The sequence below is a fragment of the Electrona antarctica genome, assembly GCF_951216825.1.
Source record: "Electrona antarctica genome assembly, chromosome: 17".
NCBI lineage: Eukaryota > Metazoa > Chordata > Actinopteri > Myctophiformes > Myctophidae > Electrona > Electrona antarctica.
In genome coordinates this window covers 32,761,683-32,784,182 of record NC_136798.1, presented here as the reverse complement: position 1 = coordinate 32,784,182, position 22,500 = coordinate 32,761,683, and the positions used below count along the sequence as shown (strand labels likewise).

The window sequence follows — 22,500 nt, the reverse complement described above, 5'->3', positions numbered from 1 at the left end:
AAAAACACGCAGAACGAGCACCTCCAGCCTACGAGGAGGATGCTGGGGGAAATAGACTTTGTACCGGAAATGGGCGTGGCCTATCTAGGGAGTTCAGGGGGGAAGTTGATTGTACGACCTACGACCTAAGAGTTATATCGCCACCATGAGGCTGATTTGAAACATTTGGGGTAGAGGTTCATCCTACTGGGAGTGCGTGCGCAAAGTTTCACCCCGTCAGGGCCACGGAGATAGCTGCTCACAGACAGAGAGGACATAACTCCCATGTATGTACAGTACACACTAAATTCCTCAGTGTAAAGTCAACCATTTGCAACTCTGACAGTGTACAAATGCAACCAAATGGACTCTTATGGGTCCATTTGGTTACACATGCACAATTGCACATGGTCTTAGTTAAAGATGGAATGCCGTAATTTTGTTCCCCCCGAAAACATGATCATACTGGTACTATGATTATACTAGGAGAACGTTTTTTCCCCCCAAAAAAGTGTACAGAAAGTGTTAAAACGTTTTTATGTGGTCACACCCACCAGTTCATTAAGTATCCCTGGTTTTCAGGTGGGTGGTGAATGATCCACCTGAACGGAAGCCGCACCCACAGCTGTTGTTGTATGATAAAGGGGGAGGGGTTATGGGAGGGGATGATATTGTGCTGTCACTATGTCTGGTGTATTTCGATTGGGCCTTTCAGCTTTCAGGAAGAAACCAAAAATACACAGGGAAGACATATTTTAATATTCTAACCACACGTGGGGGTCTATATTAGAGCAATGTTAACTCCATAGACACATGCAAAACAGAAAACGTACACAGCACTCCATCTTTAAATGATCACCCAGGCTCATGCGGGACGTAGAGGTAGCAGGTCTATATGGTGCAGGGGAAAGGGAAAACTAGGTCACCCCAACACATGCAGCGCTGGTGCTGCTGCAAAACGGTTCGTCTGGGGTGAACCGAGTTCATATGGATTTCCAAGTTCAACGGGGCTATGGAATAACACACACACACACACACACACACACACACACACACAGGCGTCCTCCCTGAACCCTTTCGAGGCACTAAACAGTTCCAGGCGCATGCATGGAGAGAGAGCAGGAAATCAGAGTCAGGAAGCTCTCGCTGTACATTCTCCTCCTCCTACAGCACTATACCACACTGTACTGTACTGTACTGTACTGTACTGTACTGTACTGTACTGTACTGTACTGTACTGTACTGTACTGTACTGTACTGTACTGTACTCTACAGCTGGCTCCAGTATGAGAACAGGCTGTATACGTATACACTGACCTTGCTATTCACTTTAAAAAATATTTCAGTGTAGTTGTCTGCAAGTTATGTATCGTCTTTGTTCATTTAAAGGGGGGTATAAGTGATATTTGTTTGAACTTCTTGAGCCCCAATCCCCCGCCGGCGGGGGCAGAGGCTGTCCACCTCATGAACAGCTCTCAGCGGTTAAATGGGGCTTAGGTTCCAACTCCGATATTTTAGATTTTCCCTCCTAGACCCCCCTGGGGTTTAAGAGGTTAAATCAAGTGCTAAAAAGCACTATATGCGGCGGCAGTGGCTCAGGAGGTAGAGCGGCCGTCTTGGAATCCCAAGGTTCCAATGCAGGTTCCATTCCCGGGCTCCTCCTGGGAAAGTGTCAAAGTGTCCGCGAGCAAGACCCTGATCCCCAAACTGCTCCCGCTGAGCGGGTTGGTGCCTTGCACGGTTTCCTCCGCCATCGGTGTGTGAATGGGTGAACATGAAATAGATTGAAATGTAAAGCGCTTTGGAGAAAAGCGCTATATAAATGCAGTCCATTTATGTGTTTGTTCAGCAACAGGGGTCTCCTCACCTGTCCAGCTCTTTAGGAAACAGACAATTGGACAGCAATTTTATTCCAATCAGGAGAAAGAACTTAGGTACAGGATAAACAGGTGAAATTGGAACTGTAACACTGTATAATTGAAGCTCAACTTTTTGCGGTTCTCTCTCCTCATTGGATAAAATTGGTATCCTTTTTTCAAATTATTCTCCCCCCCCCCCCCCCCCCTTTTACCTCCAGTTAAGCCAATTAATTCCACCTACTGCTTCCCACTGCAGTGAGGATACCCCACCGGGAGGATTTGGAGCCTTCATTGTACAACTCCTCCCGCTCACCATTCCCTGCTGACAGGTGCTATGTGCTATATCAGCACTATTTAGTATTCATCACCGGTGTCATTTTTTCACTTCACAGTTGTTCTGTCCCCTGTACCATGTTGATCTGTTCCTGTATTGTACAGTATTGTATTGTGTTTTTGTATGGACATAGTGTTGGGTGCTGGCACATATGCACACATGGCATCAACGCATGGTGTTGTGTGCTGGCACACCACACACTCGGTCTCTCTTTTATCTGTATTGTATTGTGTTTTTGTATGGACATAGTGTTGGGTGCTGGCACATGCACACATGGCATCAACGCATGGTGTTGTGTGCTGGCACACTATACACTCTGTCCTTCTTTTATCTGTATTGTATTGCATTGTATTGTACTATATGTGTCATTGTATGTTTAGTTTTACTACCATTTGAAGAGCCTGCTCAGGGACTACAGATGTAAATTAGCTTATGGCTAACTCTGGCACATTTACATGGAAGTGAAAACTGAAATGTTGATTAATGAGCATTGTCCCTGTCAAATAAATAAATAAATAAATAAATGTGCTATGTGCCAGTGACAAACATCAATTACTTTTTACCCCATCTTTCTCCTCAATTTAGTCGTTATGCCAATTAATTCCTCCCCACACATTTGTGCTGTCATTGCTGTCGTATCCTACTGACTTACCTGCCAGTGAGGAGCCCCCACCGGGAGGACACAGAGCCTTCGTCCTACTTCCCCTGCCCAAAACTCCCTGCTGACAGGTGCCGCTCCAGCCCATAGGATTACATGCAGTAACAATAATGATCACCCTCCCCGCCCGGCTTCCCTCACCGAACATGAGCCGGTTGCATCACGGGGGCAACACCAGCTCTGTAATTCTGAGAGTGTACAATTGGAACCAAATGGATGTGGGTGTGGTGTGTCCATGAGGGTCCTTGAAATAAAAAAAACCCATTTAGACCTGAGGCCGATTCTACAAAATGTCTTCTAAATCATGACAGTTTGCTGAAAAACCTATGTTTCTATGTCAGTGGTGCTCAACCATTTTCATGTCAAGGACCCCCAAAAATATATGCAATTGGTCACGGACCCCCATCTGAAAATATTAATATATATTTCTAACTCAAAGATTTGAGTTAGAAACGTTCGCTCTGAAAGAATATATATTCAAAAATGTGCGACATTTTCACGATTTTTCACAATTTTTCAATAGCTAAAGTATAACATAATGCTTAAAACACCAAAAGGGGTTCCCGTTTTGAATGGGTTAAGAACCACTGGTGATGAAATGAGGGGACCAAGTATAGATCTCTGGGGGACCCCGGTCAACGTGTAAAGGGTCTGTCTATCTGTCTGTCTGTCTTTGCATGTGTCTGTCTGTGTCAGTGTCTGCATGTCATTCTGTTGTTGTGTTTGGTTACCGCAGTAACCTGTGACATCATCATCACGCTGCCACGTGAGACCAGAAACCAAAGAGGCAGAAGTAATAAAGTGATGTCAACAAAAGTTGAGCGAATACAGTGGAAGACTTGAAGACACTCTCTGCCCTGTTTCCCTTTATCTTTCCAGCTCCTTTCAATTATCTCTACTCTCTTCTCCCTCATTCCTTCCTGCCTATAGCGCTGTCCCTTTCTATCTCTCTCTCACACACACGCACGCATGCATGCTCGCAAGCACGTACACACACTGCACGCACGCACGCTGCACGCATGCACACACAAACACATGAACATGCGCACACGCACGCAGGTACGCAGGCACGCACGCACGCAGGCACGCAGGCACGCAGGCACGCAGGCACGCACGCACACACACACACACACACACACACACACACACACAATAGTGCCCTATTAGCACAGTGACAGCAGCTGCCTGACAGCGTGACAGCTTGCTTCCAACTAACGAAGGGCAGTTTCCTGAGCAAGCCCCACCTGGATTCTGATTGAATGTTTTGGGTATTTCATTATTCTACTGTAAGCATATATACGGTTTTGGTTTTCAGTCTGATCAGCTTGCCGTTTCCAGAGTTTTGCAGTGAATCGTCTAACTGCTCAGTCAGATGTATCCAGCACTTTACCTGAATTTACCTTACTGTATGCTTAATTGGTTCTTCCAAACGGACTCATTCTTTCATTATGAACTGGGCTACTGTACAGTGCTGTAGGCTGCATGGTGTCTGGTTGTACTTGATTGAGCGTTTATTGCATCTCATCTAACTCCCTTTTAGAAGGGGAATTAAGGTTGAATGTGAACAATAAACGAATAAACGTTCCGTTTTATGAGTAAAATGCTAACCGGAAGCGGCTCTTTAGCCGACTGGTAACGTATGTGCGGAATAAGGAATATAGGTCCCGGGTTCGCCTCCCGGCCGAGGCTACAAATGCACCATTTAACCTCATGATTCAACTTTGGTCCTTATTCTTAACATGCTCTTTCTGAAGATGAAACCTTTTTGTTTTTGTTTTGCAGAAAATAATGTCCCGAATGTCCTAGTTCGGACGGTTCGGACGTCTGAAACCAAAGCTTTTGTTTATGACGTCGCATGGAGCATGCATTGACCTTTACATCTTACCAGGCTGTACCTCTCCTATGTTTCATTCTCACTGCTGTTGCTGCTATCACAACTGTGTTTCCCTCCAGGGATCAATAAAGTTTTATTTTTCTTGCCTTTCCTGTTGCTTTGTTTTTTTAATATTCCACAGATCAACAATGTCTTTTTGTTTGTTTGTTGTTTTAGTTTTGCGCTGCGAGGCGTTGTAGAATTGTAGATAGACAGAAATGTATAAACAGTAACAGAGTACAGTCAAACACTCAGTCCAAAAGGCATAGCACCAAAAAAAGTCACTTGCGGTCCTGTTTCCATTTAGGGCCTATATATGCAATCAATTTATAGACAATCGTACCCAACTAAGTATAAATCTGCATGACTTAGGCTGTCACAAGAAAAGCTCTAAGCATGAGTTCAAGAAGGAAGAATCCTTGCCTGGGGATGCTCCACACACACACACACACATCCTTTTATTCAAAGCATGAAGTGTGAGTGTGACCATGCACTTCTAGCCAACACACACGCACTCGCGCGCACACGCACACGCGCACGCGCACACGCACACGCACACACACACACACACACACTTCACCTTCATTTAAATTGCATTGAATTGAGAGATAGAGAGGATAGTTGTTTAGAGTTAACACTAGAGAAAGTAGGAATTTAAACACCAAAGTACCGAAACAATGTAATTCATTAGTAAACAATATCCTGAAATGGTAGGCCTACTTATCATTGGTATTCACATACTCACCTTTTTATCATCATCTAGCTGACTATTTAATTGCACAAAATAATTTGATCACTTTGGAAATGAACTACTGTAGCCTATAACATCTGTGAGTTTGACATACTACACTGATGAAGACAGCATCTTAGCATAACGATGAAGACATTGATGAAGAATGCTCGCCGCGGCGACTTGATAAACTGGCGAGTTCTCCGGTGTTCAGACAGAAACCACTATTCAACATACATAACCTGAGTCACAATATGTTCTGTATTAGATAACAACTTGACAACTTAGACACAACTTCAAACCACAAATAAACCTGGTGTCATGTGGTGACGGTAGCAATATGTCTGATATAGTATACACACACAGACACACACACACACACACACACAGGTGCTTGTAAGCCACATTCATACTTCTTACGACAGGCCGCTTCTGCGACGCTCTGAGCTTATTGATCGCGGAGCGTGAATTAGGAAAGACAAGAAGTAGTTGAGCGTTTAACACGGGTAGAAGAAGTGCAGAAGCGTGCATGTATTTCCTTTGTTTGAAAGCAGATGGTGGGAGGGGTGGAAAACATGAGAGCCGGCCGGGAAATGAAAAAGCAACCATCGCTGTAATTCAGCAGCAACACATGGCAATATGAGATGTTAATTGGCCGCCAGGCTGTTGTCATGGAGACCAATGGAATACAGACTGAAGAGAGACAACCCCCACCACCCAACCCCTGGGACTCCCAACACGTGAATCTGATTGGTGCTTGGAATTAACCGCAACAGTAACAGCTCTTATTATTATTATTATAGCTCTATATATGAAACTTTGTGTTGCTCTAGATGTGGTTTCGATAGACCACTTTCAACCAGGCGTCCTTAATTTGGCCACGTCATTAGAGGTGAAAATTGTCAAAGATTGTCAAATCTGCAATTTTTGGCCTTTTTTGTGTGAGTATGTGTGTGTGTGTGTGTGTACGTGTGTGTGTGTGTGTGTGTGTGTGTGTGTGTGTGTGTGTGTGTGTGTGTGTGTGTGTGTGTGTGTGTGTGTGTGTGTGTGTGTGTGTGTGTGTGTGTGTGTGTGTGTGTGTGTGTGTGTGGGCTATGTATTGTTTGTGTGTGTATTTTCGGTATTTGTTGCACAAATCCTAAATCGTATATTGACTGAGTCTCCCAGGGGTGTATAATTTTAGGGCTCCCTCCTGAGTTCCGACTACACCATATGCCTTTGTCTGAAAACAGCTGATCTACAAGCTCACAATGAGTCACGGCGCGACATGTTGTGAGCTTGTAGATCTGTTTCTTTTTTGCCTCAACATCGGCCCCATGCAGGGATGCTACATGGGGTTCATGTGGTTAAGTGGTGAAGCAGTGACTGCATCATCTCTTGATATAAGAGCATCAGACCTGCAGTCTCCTCTGTAGTGCTGACCCTGGATCAGATCAGAGTAGTGCCTGCAACACGCCTGAAAAGACAACTGCACTAATGTGTATGGACCCTTATACATCTTTAACTCTTTAGAGTGTAAAATGAAACCAAATGGACCCTTACAGTTCCAATTGGTTTCATTTTACGCTCTCAGGGGTTAAATTATTGTTAAACATCTGTATTACTTAATTTACAAGAAGTCTACACAATTAGAGAACTATGTAGATTTTTTGTCTCCATTTTGATCAAAGTTTGTCTGTTATCTCTCCAGTACATGATGCTCCAATGACACATAGAACCTGAACCTCATAGGAGTCCAGGAGGACCTGGGGGAAGGGGGGGAGGGGCATGGGGGACCTGTAGGGGCCACAGTCAATGGTGTATTGTTTAAGTACTTTTTAAGTGCTTTTCTGCCTTTATTGATAGTTACAGTGAATACGGACAGGAAAGAGGGATGGAGAGACAGGGAGAGACATGCAGCAAAGGTCGTCATGAACAGGACTCGAACACGCAAAGCGCTGTCAGGCCAGAACCGGAACCGCTAGGCCAGCGGATGCCCCTACAGTCAATGGTGTATGTATGTGTGCGTGCGTGCGTGCGTGCGTGCGTGCGTGCGTGCGTGCGTGCGTGCGTGCGTGCGTGCGTGCGTGCGTGCGTGCGAGTGTGTGTGTGCAGCAGAATTTGAGAAGCAGACATTGTGAGGTCCATTTTCTTGGTGGTCAGGGTTCAAAATGGCATGTCCTCACAAGTATAGTAATGCAAATACTGTGTGTGTGTGTGTGTGTGTGTGCGTGTGTGTGTGTGTGTGTGTGTGTGTGTGTGTGTGTGTGTGTGTGTGTGTGTGTGTGTGTGTGTGTGTGTGTGTGTGTGTGTGTGTGTGTGTACATGAGCAATGGTACACATTACCAATGGGTCAAAGGTTGCTCCTCCTTCAGGCTTTCCAAGAAAAAGCGAGCGCACACACACACACACACACACACAGCCCTACACGTGTGACCTTTGCAACTTTCCAAGAATCCAGTTCTTGTTGGCACCTCTATACCAAAAGCTCAGTCGTAGATCAGCTATTCTTTCCTAATCTTCGACCCCAGAATATATAGAGGGTATGCACATGCATGTGAATGGCAAATCGAGTGCCAAAGTGAGTTTAACGTTGTTTAACGTCGTTTAATGCAATCATATAAGACCTTTCTGTTTGGATGTATGGGCTATCAAGGCCAGAAAGTAGTTTTTCTGCCACTCCGTAGGCGTTCCCGCATAACCTCCGGGTATGATGATGATGTCACGCCACACGTATACCCTCTATAGGGACGCTATAGGGTTCAGTAGGCTTTTTATTGTCAACACCTCTCGTTCCTTTTATGGACTGAAGCAGTGGTTCCCCAACTTTTTCACGTCAAGGACCCCCAATAAGACTAAAATATTTTTGAGTGGTGTAAACCACTCCTACAACTGGCTTTTGTGTGCAGAAAAAAATGAGCATGGTTGCTATGTTCAAAATAATTTCTGACGTAATTAAATCACACCCGGGTGAACTGGATGACCGTAGCAACCATGCTCATTTTTTCTGCACAAAAAAAGCCAGTTGTGAAATCACATCCGGGTGTGATTTCATTACGTCAGATCAGAGCTGATCAGGCTATATAATACCTTACCTTATATAATACCTCACATCGGACAAAAACTCCAGCTGAATCAACGTCATGGTCACAAATCATCACATCAGAAGACGACCCTACCAGAATCAGACCTAAAGGCCATTCAGTCTTTGAGACCCTTGAAACCATGCTATATAAAACCTTACACCACTCAGTTCACACGGGTGTGATTTTTTATATGCAACAGGCTACGGACCCCCCATTTAATGGCATTTCTATCTCTGGGACCCCAATTTATATTGTAAAAGCAAACTTAATTTAACTCTGAGAGTGTACACATGGAACTAAATGGATTTGGTTCCTAATTATCATTTAGCTGGGGACCCCCTGGAACTCTCTCAAGGACCCCTAGGGGTCCCCGGACCCCACTTTGGGAACCAGTAACCACTGGTCTGAAGGAACTGCGATTCCCAAACTTCAGTCAGAAACTAAATGCATGGCAGTAGTAACGAATGCTGCGGGTCCTGAGGTGAAGCAACAACAGCGTTGACAGAAACGATGATATGCATAATAATGCATTACTCACGCCTTTAGGGAAAAGTTGTCAAACTAAAAGCACATTAACGTGGAATGGCAAAAATAACTTTTGACTAATCGAAAAAGTTCCAGTAGTATGACTTAAACCATATATAGATAATTGGCTGGGGTCCCTCAGGGCTCTGTACCAGTCCCGCTAGTAATTCCCTCCACGCCAAAAGTCTTTTCCGAAAATAGCTGATCTACAAGCTCACTGAAGCTGTGACGCTTTGTGATGCGTTGCGGCATGCTGCCGTGACATGTTGTGATGCGTTGTGAGCTTATAGATCTGTTTTGGCAGAATGTCTGCCCCAGAATAGGGACGCTATAGGCTTCATGTGTCAAACGGTGGTGTTCAAAGAACTACCATCAACAGTCAACACATTCTCACTCCAACAGTATACCGACAGCAAGTGTGAGTATCGTGACTCACAAATATCATCATTCCTTAGTCTTCCTTATTCTCTTGTTTTTGCTGACCCGGTGCTGATGGAGATGTGGGGGCGGTGGGCTGAGACGCGGCGGGGTGTGGCCATGAGGGCGGGGAGGGGGAGGAGGGGGGGGGGGTTCTGGGCAGCAGATGGAACGTCCCCGCGGGACATTAAACAGTGGTGGCCTCAAACTCCAGGAACTCAGAGACGCACCCACTCGGGAAAACCAGCGCCACCTCAGCATGCCGCGCACAGAAACCCTGTGTTTGTGTGTGTGACTGACTGACTGACTGACTGACATGTGTGTGAGTGTGTGTGTGTGTGTGTGTGTGTGTGTGTGTGTGTGTGTGTGTCCAGGTGGGTGGAATCATTGGAATGTAGGTCACCCACTGTCCACCAGCAGTAGGGTGGGAGGGGTCGAATCAAACAGCCAGATGTAACATGCCCTGTAGATTACGTCTCTCTCTCTCCCCACCCTCCCTCCCTCTCTCTATGACTCCCCCCCCCCCCCCTCTCCCTCCCCCCCTCTCTCTCTCGCTCGCTGATTTGAGATTTTTTTCACTGCAGTGGATGGAAAAGTCTGATAGTTTGAAAAACATGTTTGCTAAACTTTTCTTTAACTTGATTAGCTTTTTTCTGCTGAGTTCAGCCCATTCATGTACCGTGTCAGTGTGTGTATGATGTCAATGTTTCCCTGCAACCAAAGACCCCAAGGAAAAACTCCTGTACATTTCTTCTACTTGACTAATAAAGTCCTCTGCAAGATTTCCTTTTTTTTTACAACCACCCCAGATACAAACTGATTCCATATGCATGAAAACATTGCAGAATTAAACACACACCAGTAGGCTATATTGCAAAATTTGCAAGTAGTAAATCGTGCATTTATATAGTAATTGCAAATTGGTGCATTTATAAAAGCTGTATCCAAAGCACTTCACAATGTGCATAACGCCTCACCCATTCATTCACACATTCACACACCATCCTGAGCAGTTAGGTGTTTAAGTCAATGATAATGGTGCTATAGCACTTTTATCCAAAGTGCTTTACATAGATTCTGCTGTGCATACAGTTGGAGGCCATCGATATTGTCCTTTTCTTTTTGCTGAGGTTTGCGTGATCTGCGCAAAAGGACAGTTAACCCATTTTGGGCGGGATCAACCCCTTTTGGTGTTTTAAACATTATAATTTAGCTATTGAAAAATAGCAGATCTACAAGCTCATAGCGCGCCACCGAGTGGCGCGCTACGAGCTTTGTAGGTCTGCCATTTTTGAAAAATCGTGAAAATATTTATTTCAGAAAACTGGAGGATTTAGAAAGATTTTTTAAAATTTTGAGGTCAGGCCTAAATGGGTCAAATGATAAGGGACAATATCGGTGGCACCCAACTGTAACATTCACCCATTCACAGTCACACACACATTCATACACAGATGGCGGAGGAAACCATGCAAGGCAGGCACCAACCTGCACATCGGGAGCAATTAGGGGCTTGCTCAAGGACACTTCGGCCCTAACTCTGACTGTGGAGTCTCTTTACCGAAAAAGCTATTTTTTTGCGGATTTTGCCAAATGTTTATGCATTGAATATGTTGGGATTGTGTGTTTTGCTCAAGGACACTTCAACACAGAGGCAGGTGGGGATCAAACCGGGAACGTTCCATTGAATTCCAAGCGTCCCCTCTACCTCATGATGTCCCGAACAGACATATTGATTTTGACCATAAACTTTGACCTCTTCAGCACAGAAGGTAATCATTTCGGAGACAGCCCTCCCGAAAGGTTTCATTATAATCTGTCCATCCTTTCACAAGTTGGTCGATACGATGATTTAAAAAATCAACTACTGTAACTCAACTACAGTTAAGCGATATTACACGAGACAGTGTGCTTTACCGTGATTATTGGCACGCCATGTGATGCTTTGGCCGAGTTCCGCAAGCGTCACTGAAGTGATGACTATAATGAATTGATTTGTTTCCCTGCCATAAAATGGGAATGAATAATAACATAAACAAACCATATTCAACCCACTAGAGCAGAGGTTTTCAACTGATTGTGAATGAGGGGGACCACCACCCTGACTTAGAATCAACCTGGTGACCCCTGTTGTGTTGGGTGGGAATATGGGTGGGATGTGGATACATCCCACTGTTTCTCAACATTGACTACTAATAATTTCCTAATAATAATGACTCAACCAGACAATCCGGTGCACTTCCCCCTCTTGAGATGCTAACTCCCTTTTTCTGTTGAATTTTTTGACATCCAACTTGGACGACATGGACAGTCATTCAGTTCACACATTTCTCAACTAGTGGAAAGAAAAGTAAAAAAAATCAACAAATTCTACATTACTAAATGCATAGTCAGGGACCACAAGCAGTACTTCCACTGACCACCAGTGGTCCACGGACCACCTGTTGAAAACCCCTGCACTAGAGTCCTAGGGGCAGTATTATGCGTGTCTTAAGTACCAGGTCTTATGACTTAACTTAAGACCTGGAGGCGTGGTCAATGCTGTTTGGCCACTCAGAATAGCCAAATGGCATTGATTACGCCTCCAGGTCTTAAGTTAAGTAATAAGACCTGGTACTTAAGACACGCATAATACTGCCCCTAGTGTCCTTATTCCGTGGCAAACATTCGCCGAAAATAGCCGATCAACAAGCTCACAACGCGTCTAGTGGATCGGGCTATTTCCGGGCAAAGATATTTCAGCGTAGAATGACAACCGGAGGGAATGTCCCAATCCATACAACAGCCTGGCCTGGGGGTGTCCCTGAAAAGAAAACAGGTTGAGAATCTAGTGGATTCCAGAATTTCCAGGACCATGTGATGCATTGATGTGGGCAGGCTATATAACCAGTTAACAGGCTGTTGGAAGAAATGAAATGGAGATGAGTGGGAAGTTTGCGAGGAGCCGTTACTTCACACAGGACTGAGTTGAACCCACACACACGTCAACAAGGACAGGAGAGCAGCAGAGAGAGACGATGCTAGTCCCTCCACAACGTTTTACCACAACCAGAGCTTTGCAACAATGCTGTAGTGTGTAGACGAGGGGGTTCCCAAATATGTTCAGGTCGAGACACAGAAGGGAATTTTGGAGTCAGACCCTCTTCTCCCCGACTTCATCTACTTTAGAATGACTTCAGAACACCGTCAGCTGGTGTTGTTTTAATAAACAAACTAATCCAGTGCTTCTCCTCGAGCCCCACTGCTGGTTCTCATTGTGACCAGGGAGTAAATGAGAGCTCCTACTGAGACAGCGTATCTGCACAGTCGGCACAACCAGAGGTCTTGCAACATAATCAAACTTCCTGTTCAACTGTGCTCTCCTCTGAAACTAATTTCCTGTCACAGAAGACACCTGCCTGTCATCACGTCAATGCTTTAACCCCGACTGCGCGCGCGCACGCACGCGCACACGCACACGCACACACACACACACACACACACACACACACACACACACGCACACACACACACACACACACACAATATAATACCTGGGCACTTGAGGAGAGCCTCAAATAAAATAAACTGAAGCCAGCCAATTGGACTCAAACGCCCTGTTTGACTCTGAGGAAGAGACCAAACACCAGTCAGTCCCGCAAAACAATTCAGCACGTGCAGACCAGTCGAGTGCCCCTGTTCATTTTATTATACCCTGCTGAGCCCAACGAGCCCTTCTACCTTCTGCTTGAGTCAGGACTTCTCTTTGGAGTTCTTCTCAGGAGTTCTTTTTACCCACACGTTTGTACTATACTTGTTGACATCATAAAAATATATTAGGACCATTCTTTTGCCATTTTTTTACCCTGGAACCTGAGTTACGTCGCCCGCCGGGGTCACACACTCCACAAATAGCAGCTCTACAAGCTCACAATGAGTTACAGTGCACCCACTGCACCGCGTTGTATGCTTGTAGATCCATTTATCAGTATAAAATCCGGCATAACTCTAACCCTAAATCTAACCTCTAAATGCCTAATCCTAACCCCACAAGATTCGATACACCACCAAGATACCCATGTACCTGTCTAGATACTTCCTTAATGTTAACGAAGTCCACACCCACAACACCAGAGGGAGTGCAACGAACCATGTACAACCCAGATTCGGCACAAACAAGGGACTAAATTATTTTCGCTCCTATGCCACCAAAATGTGGAACGCCCTACCAACAGTCATTAAGACATGCAAATCCCTTGACTCCTTCAAAACCGCTCTCAAAGGGCACCTACGGATGGCTGCAATTCGAAACCCCCCCCCCCTTTTCCCCTCACTGTATATGTTTCTTTTCCCTTTTTACCTCCATTATGATGAATTCCTGTTCTGTTCTTTGTCTATATAGAAGTGTCTATTTGTACGTCTCTAAATGTTTTGATGAATTGAACATGGTGGACCCTGTTGTAAACAAGTGTAATGCTTAATTGGGTCGTCCACTCACAGTTAACAGCCTTTGTATTGAGTTTGTGCTTGAAATGTACTGTAATTCTGCAAACTGTTAATAACATTTTCAATCAATCAATCAAACACTGTATTTGTAAAACTAACTAGCCTAAAATCTTTTTTTTTTAAATATCGTACAATTTGTCCATTTGTCTACTTCTTAAATTCTACTATGCTTGTGTGGACATTTGACCCCCAAGTGCACACAGACGGCTCATTGTCTCCGCCTATTACCATGTTTTAGATCTGTTAGGTTAGACCGACCAGCATGAAACTTCATAGCTTAGCTTAGTCTTCATTTAGTTTTTGTCAGTGAAAAAATGTCGACGAACATTTTTTCGTCTACGAAATGAACACTGATGGTTGCCTCCGGTGACTGTGTGAACATATGTACCGGTGTGAATGAATGCAATGCACTTTGTGAAGATATTTGTAAACGCAGCATTTATTTTATATTAATGTCACATGATCACATAAAAAACATCAACGTTCTCAGAAATATATATTAAAATCGATCTCAAAAATACATTTGAACCAGTCAATCAAACACAATAAAAGAATGAAACCATATCTTTGCTATACAAACACTTGTTATCTTCAACTGTGGAATATCTTATTTGACTCGACTGTGTCCCGTCTGTCTTTTATCATCTCTTAACTTTACGTTACTTGATTAAGCGTTATCAGCGATAAGAAAAGTTCACTGCCAACACATTCCAGACACATTTTCTAAAAAGGCGACCATAAAACTCCCAATAGTTCATAAACACCTAACCTCACGTGATAAGTTTATACCACATGTGGCATTAAGTCATTAACCGTCATTATTCGCTTCATATCAAGCACAAAATGTGCTTTAGTGCGAAAGTCAAAGTTGGTGGCGTGTAAAAATAATACTGAAATGTGTCGTTTTGTACAGAACGAGGTAGACGTAGCGCAGTAAAGTCCTTAGTGGTCATTTCACTCCTGAGGAGTGTACCAAGGGTGACTTGTGGGTCCACACTTGGTTCTACACTGAATGTACTCTCTTTAGCGTGAAATGAACACGGAATATTTTACCATGTTCAGAAAAACATAACAAATGTTTTAAATTCACAAACAATTAGCAAATAAAAAACAAAATTAATTTATAAAGGAAAAAAAAAGGAAAAAAAAGCATTGTCTTTACACCATTTGTTGACCCTGAATCTATTCACTACTTTTATGTTAGTCATTGTCTGTCTCGCTGCAGGGGGACAGACAGACAGACCAACCCAGTGGATATCAGTTGGTCAGAGTCTGTCAGTTACTGTACAGTTGTGTCAACAGGTGACTAAGCCTGCTGTAGTAGGGCCCCTAAAGGTCAACATGTGTTCCTCTTTCAGGGGCCCCCTCGCCTGACCCGAGGTCAGCTTTGGAGATAGACAGAGCAGAGTTATGACTCTTGGGAGTCTGCGATGGCAGCGTCTTGGCTCCATAATCTTGATCCATAGCTGCTGCTGCTGCTGCTACCAGCAACTGTTTGTTCTATTGAACCACTTAAACCCTAGAGTTAATTTGACCAGATTCCCATGGGCTCTACGCTATAGGCCCGCCCTCCTGTCTTCGTTCTACACCCGCAACTCCCAAACTGTGGGCCGGCGACCGCTGGCGGGGCCGCCAGGCAACCACAAGCAGGACCCCGAAATCATTGGCAAAACACCACGATTTTAAGGATGGGATTAAAAATGGGATTTATTCTTTAAAACCTCAAAACAATGCGTTATGATTAACATATCATTGATGAATAGGAGCTTAAAGTGTACTATGCTGGTTCTGTTGATCCAAGCCATGTGTTTATCAGGGATAATCAGGGATTGTGTTGATCATTCAAACAAAAACTCAAATGCTCTGAGAATGCATTGATTTGGCTACCGACGCTATACGTGGTCAGATGGGTGGGCCGCGAATACTTTTGAGAATTCGAGCGGGCCCTGATCCAGAAAAGTCTGGGAAGCGCCGTTCTTACACTAAATAACTTCGCTGGAATGAGCCAATCTACAAGCTCACAGTGTTGCGACACGTTGCCAGCTCGTACATCAGCTATTTCTGGCTGAACGCACACCCCAGAAGAGAGAGACGCTATAGGGTTCAAGTGGTTATGCAGGCGGAGGAGCCGCTCCACGCCTCCGTCTGTCTTTATTGAGACAGATTGTTGGCACAACTGAGGGGGACACGGTGGACACACAGAGACCCCCGCTGGGACAGATAAGAAGCGGTTTATCTGGAGGGGCAGATCTCAACAGACGTCTGGAGGACCAACAGAAGAGCTACAGTCTCATCCTGTGGCAGCCATTCCATGCCTCTTTTACACAACCACGAACCCTGCCGTGCCGTGCTAACATATTTAATCAGGTTCTGGATTTGTTTCCAGATAAGGTTTTCAGAACCTAATTTGGGCCCTAGCTCAGGAGGCAGTACCAAACCCTGAGGTCTGGGAACGTAGAACTTGTATTTTCTAAAATAGCGAACATACCAGATCTACAAGCTGACAATGCTTGTACACCGGCTATTTTTAACTTTATTTTAAGACGTGCGTTCGGGTTGGTCAGTTTATAAAAGGGAGAAAAAAAGCTTATGGAAGGTTCAGGGTCACCCATTCATAGTAGAAAAAAATCCTCTAGAATCTAGATGTGCACAATCCTGATTCTAGTGTCAACATGTATGTGCGGCAGTGGTTCTCAACCTTTTCCCCGTCAAGGACCCCCAAATTGATCCCCATTGGAAATGGTTTTGTCCCCCCCCCCCCCCCCCCCACGCCCAGAAAAGATTGTGGATCTGCTATTTTTGAATAGCCTATAAAATATGGATAAAGGGTTTAAAATGATTGCCACGCTGCAGCATTAACATTTTTTTCTCTCCCAACTTTGGGGACCCCACCTTGAGAACCACTGACGTAATGTAATGGAGTAATTATTACAAGTTGAACCAACAGCACACACATGGGTGCTGAGACAGGCACTATAGGACAGTTGAGATGGAGACAGCGTAGGAGAGACAGACAGACAGTAGTAGCCGGGACAGCTGCTGAGAGTGGGAGACGGCGTGTATAGGAGAGACAGACGGGCGTAGGAAGGCCTGAGAGGATATTGACCGGTGTGTCTGTCAAAGTGTCCTCCAGAGAAGACACTGACCTGCTTGCCTTGCTGTATAAATGTTCAGTTCAGTGTGGGGTTGAGGAGGTCAGATCTCAGTGAGGGTGAGGAGTACCTGACCCCCCGCGCTCATCTCCTCCATGCTGATGAGGAAGGTGTCCTCGTTGGAGTAATGTCTGATCATGTTGTCGTCCATGTTCACCAACATCCTGCGAATAGAACGTATGCAGCTACATTAAAACCGGGACAGCACTCCGTATCAATCTCCTTTTAGATTTCCACCCGGCTAGTAGATGTACAAGCTCACTGGCAATGGGCTATATGCATATACACGCCATTTTGGAAAGAACTTGGACCACTTCCCTACTTCCTTCACAGGTGTTACCGATGATATTAACGTCAGGGTGCTGCTATTGTGCATGTTGGCTTACTGGAACGTGGAAACACTCTGCTACACCAGTGGGTCTCTAAGTGTCCTTGAGTGGGTTCCAAATGTAACTCTGAGACCCTTACGGGTCCATTTGGTTCCATTTGTATTTTGTACACTCTCAGAGTTATGGGGGTCCTTGAAATAAAAAAGTTTGAGAACCACTGCATACTAAACAGAGCCTTAATTAGTATCATCGGTAACACCTGTGAAGGAAGTATACAGGGAAGCGGGCCCTGAAGTAGAATAGGTTATTCTGTGTGCATAGAGCCCATTCCCACTTTTTCCCCTCCACACACACACCATGCGGCACCGGCCGCTACTTTTCACCTGACAAGTGAGGAGTTTCACCGGGAGGGCATAATGCGTGCAGAGGAACGCGCTATGCCACCTAGTTCCTGAACAGACACCCTCGCCATCATGTAGGAGGCGATAACGACATACATCGGCCACCTTTCCCCTGCGCCCATGTCTTTTATCCGTATTTGGTGGACCATATACAGTAGGTAGATGAAATTGAGATCGCTTCCAGTCAAGCCATGTGATATTTCTGCTACAGAAAGGAACTACACAAAGGAACTGTACAAAGACACTGTACTCATGGTATATATGGTTATTATACCATACCCATCAACCAATCACACATTGTGTGATTTGACAAACCCGTTTTATAACATAATATAAGATAAGATGACATTATATTAAGCAAGGGGTAATGAACAGTGAGCCTGTGAGCCAACCATTATGGACAAAATGAACCCAGCCATGGTGATTAGAGCCCTGCGCAAAGCAGAGGGGTCTTAATCACACAGAAGGGCTTAATAATGATAATAATGGCTATTCATGGGAATGCCCATCAAAAAGAAATCCCATTTCCTGGGAAAGTGTACTTTCTTATGTTTTTAACGTAGGCTTATTATACCGGTAATGCAAGAGCATCGTTAGGCCCACTCCGTTCATAAAACTATTGATTTGATTTGCCTTTTGCACATAAAGAACAAAACATGCATGACATCCATGTTTTGTTCTTTATTTAACCTACAACATTGGCTTTGAAATGCTGACAGTTAAAATTAACGAATATTAACTTCGAGTGATCATTGACTTTGTTAACCACCCTAAATACTCATTGATGAGTAGGCTACTTTGTCCTCTACTTATTTCCCCTCTACACCAAATATAAATTTGCCAAATGTTTGCCTATTATGCCAGAACAGAGACACTGTAGGGTTCATCTGGTTAATATGTCTAACGGCCAAGCTACACCAGGCTTTTCTCGCGCGTTTACCCTAAACGCGCGGCCCGCGCGTGCGTTTTTTAAAATAGGACTGGACCTAAATTAAACGCGTGCACGGGAGAAAACGCACGAGAAACGCGCGAGAAAAGCCTGGTGTAGCTTGGCCGTAAGGCTCGCAGGGCGCGCTGCATGCGCAATAGTAGCCTGAGCGCAGAATGTAGAATCGGTCTTTTTTAAATGCCAAAGTACTCGCTTTCATAAATTCCATTTGTTTATAGAATGAGGAATTATAAATAACATATCACTTCCATAAGGCTGTTCCTTCTCAGCAGGCAGAACACACAACATTAACTTTCATATAGGAGTCACAGGCTGCAGCAAGCTGCATGTGGTGTTGATTAACACATGCACTGCCGGGTATTAATTCATTCATTTATTTCTTCTTCCAAAACCACCAGTGTTTTCTAGTCAAGACCCTTATTTTGAAGGCCCAGCGGGACCCGAGACGTGAACCGGATGTAAAATAAAACGCTGTGTGTTGTGGCGGCGTGTATCTTTTCTGCGCCCGAGCATAGACATGGTAACGCCCCGCCTGCCTCTGATTGGCCTACCGACACTGCCGGCCTTACCAGAGGTTCCTCCGAGGTGGAAGATACATGCTGGATAGCCTGAGCTAACGCTAGACATTTCTGGCCTAGATGGGAGGGCCGCGGCTCAGATTTGCGCACACCCTGATTGGTTCACCGATCTGTCCGTCAGCCCCGGTCTCTCCTCCCCCCCCCCAGTGCAGCACTGTTATTGTGTCGACAAGAAGCAGAAACCACTGTTTTCTAAGGGACTGTCAAAGTTATTTCCACAGAGTCGGCACACGTTGTTTTTTTTCGTAGACGTTCAGCCATTCTCCTCATTTTCCTTGCATAGCCTCGTTTGAAGTTTCACTGGTAATGATTTCCTCACGGTGTTATTTTGAGGGGTGCACACCGCTCAGAGCCCTGACGTCACATCAGTTGAAGCGACGCCTACGCGGAAGGGTTGACTCCCACGTTTAGGCCAGTGCAGCCCATGCGTAAATCCAGGCTTTCATTTTTGGGCCTTGCATCTCGAAGGACATGCAAGATGGGCAGTGTCGGTAGGCCAATCAGAGGCAGGCGGGGCGTTACCATGTCTATGCTCGGACGTAAAATAGATAGACGGTCGTCTTTTATTTTACCCGGAATACATATTGTAACCACGATAATAGGTTCTTTAGTTATTGAATAAAGCTTGTTTGGACCAAAAACGCAATCTGGGAAAAGAAACCGAGATAAATGCATTTTTCTCAACAACGGTCAGGTTGGGAACTCATAGATTTATGGGTATTTCTCCTTGTTTCGTTTATTTTTGCTTGAAATATGACCAATGGGTTTTGACTGTAGCTGAAATGAGAACAGGTTCCCAGGATAGCTAGGACAGTGGCTTCTTCCTAGCTGATTAAACATTATTAAACAGGAAACATGCCATTATCTTTGTGTTTTAACTTATAACCACACAAAGTAATGTCCCTATTCCGGGGCCGAACATCTAGTTACACCAAAGAGATTTTGTGTAGAGGGGAAAAAGAAGGGGACCTAGTAGTATAACTGACTCCAGTCAATAAAGAATATAGAATATAGTCAGAAGTGGTTAATAACAGTATATTCTTACCCGTTCTTACACCTCCTGTAGACTTTCCCGATTCTCTGTGATGGCAGCTCGAATTTTTCCGATACCTACAGAGACATATCAGTGTTATAGCAAGACTGCTGCACAAATTGAACAACAAAGCACTTGGCTATTAATACAAAATTGTCATAAACAAGATATTTTAAAAACCCATTGTCAACTAGAATGACATTCCTCAACCAGACCAAATTTTCTCTCTTCTGGAACAATTTGTGGGGCACCGATACGGCCCTCGGGACCTACTTTGGAACTGCCTCCCGCGCTAATGAATGACCACTTCCTGTCAGACACAAACAGGAAACAGCCCTCACTTCCTGTGCCATGGGGTCACGGGGTCATGGGGTGGCATATAGACGGGAGCAGTTGAAGTTATTTTTACCCTGCATAACAGAGCTTACTTAGCCTGCTTAGTACTTACTTTGCTAGCAGAGCTTGATACTATAGTTGGCCGGTGACCTATTTGTCAGACTAATAACACGACCACTTAAACCCTATGCTTAGTTCAGTGGTTCTCAAAGTGGGACTCGGGGACCCCCAGGGGGTTCTTCGTTTCCAGGGGGTCCCCGGCTAAATGAGTTAATATAGATCACCAAATCACCGTACATCGGAACAAGCTCAGCTATTTTGAACATTTCCGAAACATTTTAACATGCATTGTCCCTGGCATCAAATATTTTCAGATGGAGGTCCACGGACAAATACAAATTCATTCGGGGGTCCTTCCTTGACATGAAAATGTATGAGATCCAATGACTGAGTTGACTGGATTCCCAAGGGCTCTGTACCAGTTTTCGATCTACACCAAATATCTTCCGCGGAAAATAGCAAAAAAAAAGAAGACTCACAGCATCCAGCAGTCCACACAGAGTCGGTGACCTCAACATCAGAGCATCAAACACCTCGTCCTTCTCCTTGCGCACATACAGCAGGACTGGACAGAGAGACAGACAGATGGGTGAAGTTAGTAGTCTACTAATTTCTTTGTACATCTTGTGATAAAAACCACAAATCAGTCAAGAAAGGCAGACAGACAGACAGACAGACAGACAGACAGACAGACAGACAGACAGACAGACAGACAGACAGACAGACAGACAGACAGACAGACAGACAGAAAAACCAGAAAGCACACAGACAGACAAACAATATACAGTACAATAGAAGACTTGATTGATTCTCAATTGCTTATTGGTTTTGCGAACGTTTGGTTTTCTTGGAAAGCGCTGTTGATCTGCTCAGGAGGAAACAGATACTCAGAGAGAGTGAGGCGGGGCGGGGGGGGGGGGGGGGGGGAGTATGAGAGAGAGGGAGCGAGAGATAAAGTGAGAGACAGACAAGAGGGAGCAAGAGAGAACAAAAATTAGAAGAGAGAGGGACCACCGAGACAGATAGGGGGTGAGAACAAACATTGCTACCATTTGTCCCAAAGATTTTATACCAAGTGAACGCAAAACATTGAAATGCTGCTGTCATTTGTTTCAAAACGGTTATCCCAAGCTAACCTTTCCCTATGTGGATTTATAAGCCCTCATATTCTTATGTTTTTTTTTAGCATGACCGATTTATTTTTGAGTGGTGTAAACCACTCCTACAACTGGCTTTGTTAGTTTACGTGTCTGTCTGTCTGTTCGTACCAAAAAATGAGCATGGTTGCTATGGTCACCCAGTTCACACGGGTGTGATTTCATTACGTCAGACATTACGTCAGACCACAGCTGATCAGTCTATACAAGACCTTACACCACTCAGTTCACACGGGTGTGATTTTTATAATATTTTTTGGGGAAAATGAAAAGAATAAGGATCCATAAAAAATCCCCCCAAAATATAAAAGATAAATGAAAAAAGTAGACCAATTGAAAAAACACGGTCTCCTCGAGTCCTCACATATTAGGAGTGTCAATATCAGTCACCAGAACCAAGGATGGGTGTTTTGGATGAATCCATCATGGAGTTTGAAGTTACAATGGGTTTGTATAGGAAGGGGGCGTGGCAGCTAAAATGAATATCAAATATCTAAATACTGAATCAAGCAACTTAAAAACAGTTTGGGGTGTTCACATGAGCCCGAGTAGATGATGAAATGACCCCAACTTTGTGAAA

The 22,500-nt window shown here is 44.5% G+C and overlaps 1 protein-coding gene across 1 annotated transcript in view; it reads right to left on the bottom strand.

Annotated features, from left to right (window-relative positions):
- Positions 1-14,344: 14,344 nt before the first annotated feature.
- The window catches only part of LOC306940777 (grainyhead-like protein 1 homolog), a 25,602-nt gene continuing 17,446 nt past the window's right edge, over positions 14,345-22,500 (bottom strand). The window contains exons 13-15 of the mRNA XM_079525968.1: positions 21,243-21,328; positions 20,380-20,444; positions 14,345-17,241 (exon numbers count right to left, since the gene is read on the bottom strand). Of these exons, the coding sequence (XP_079382094.1) occupies positions 17,121-17,241; positions 20,380-20,444; positions 21,243-21,328 (272 nt within the window). The 3' untranslated portion in view covers positions 14,345-17,120. The remainder of the gene's footprint in view (positions 17,242-20,379; positions 20,445-21,242; positions 21,329-22,500) is intronic.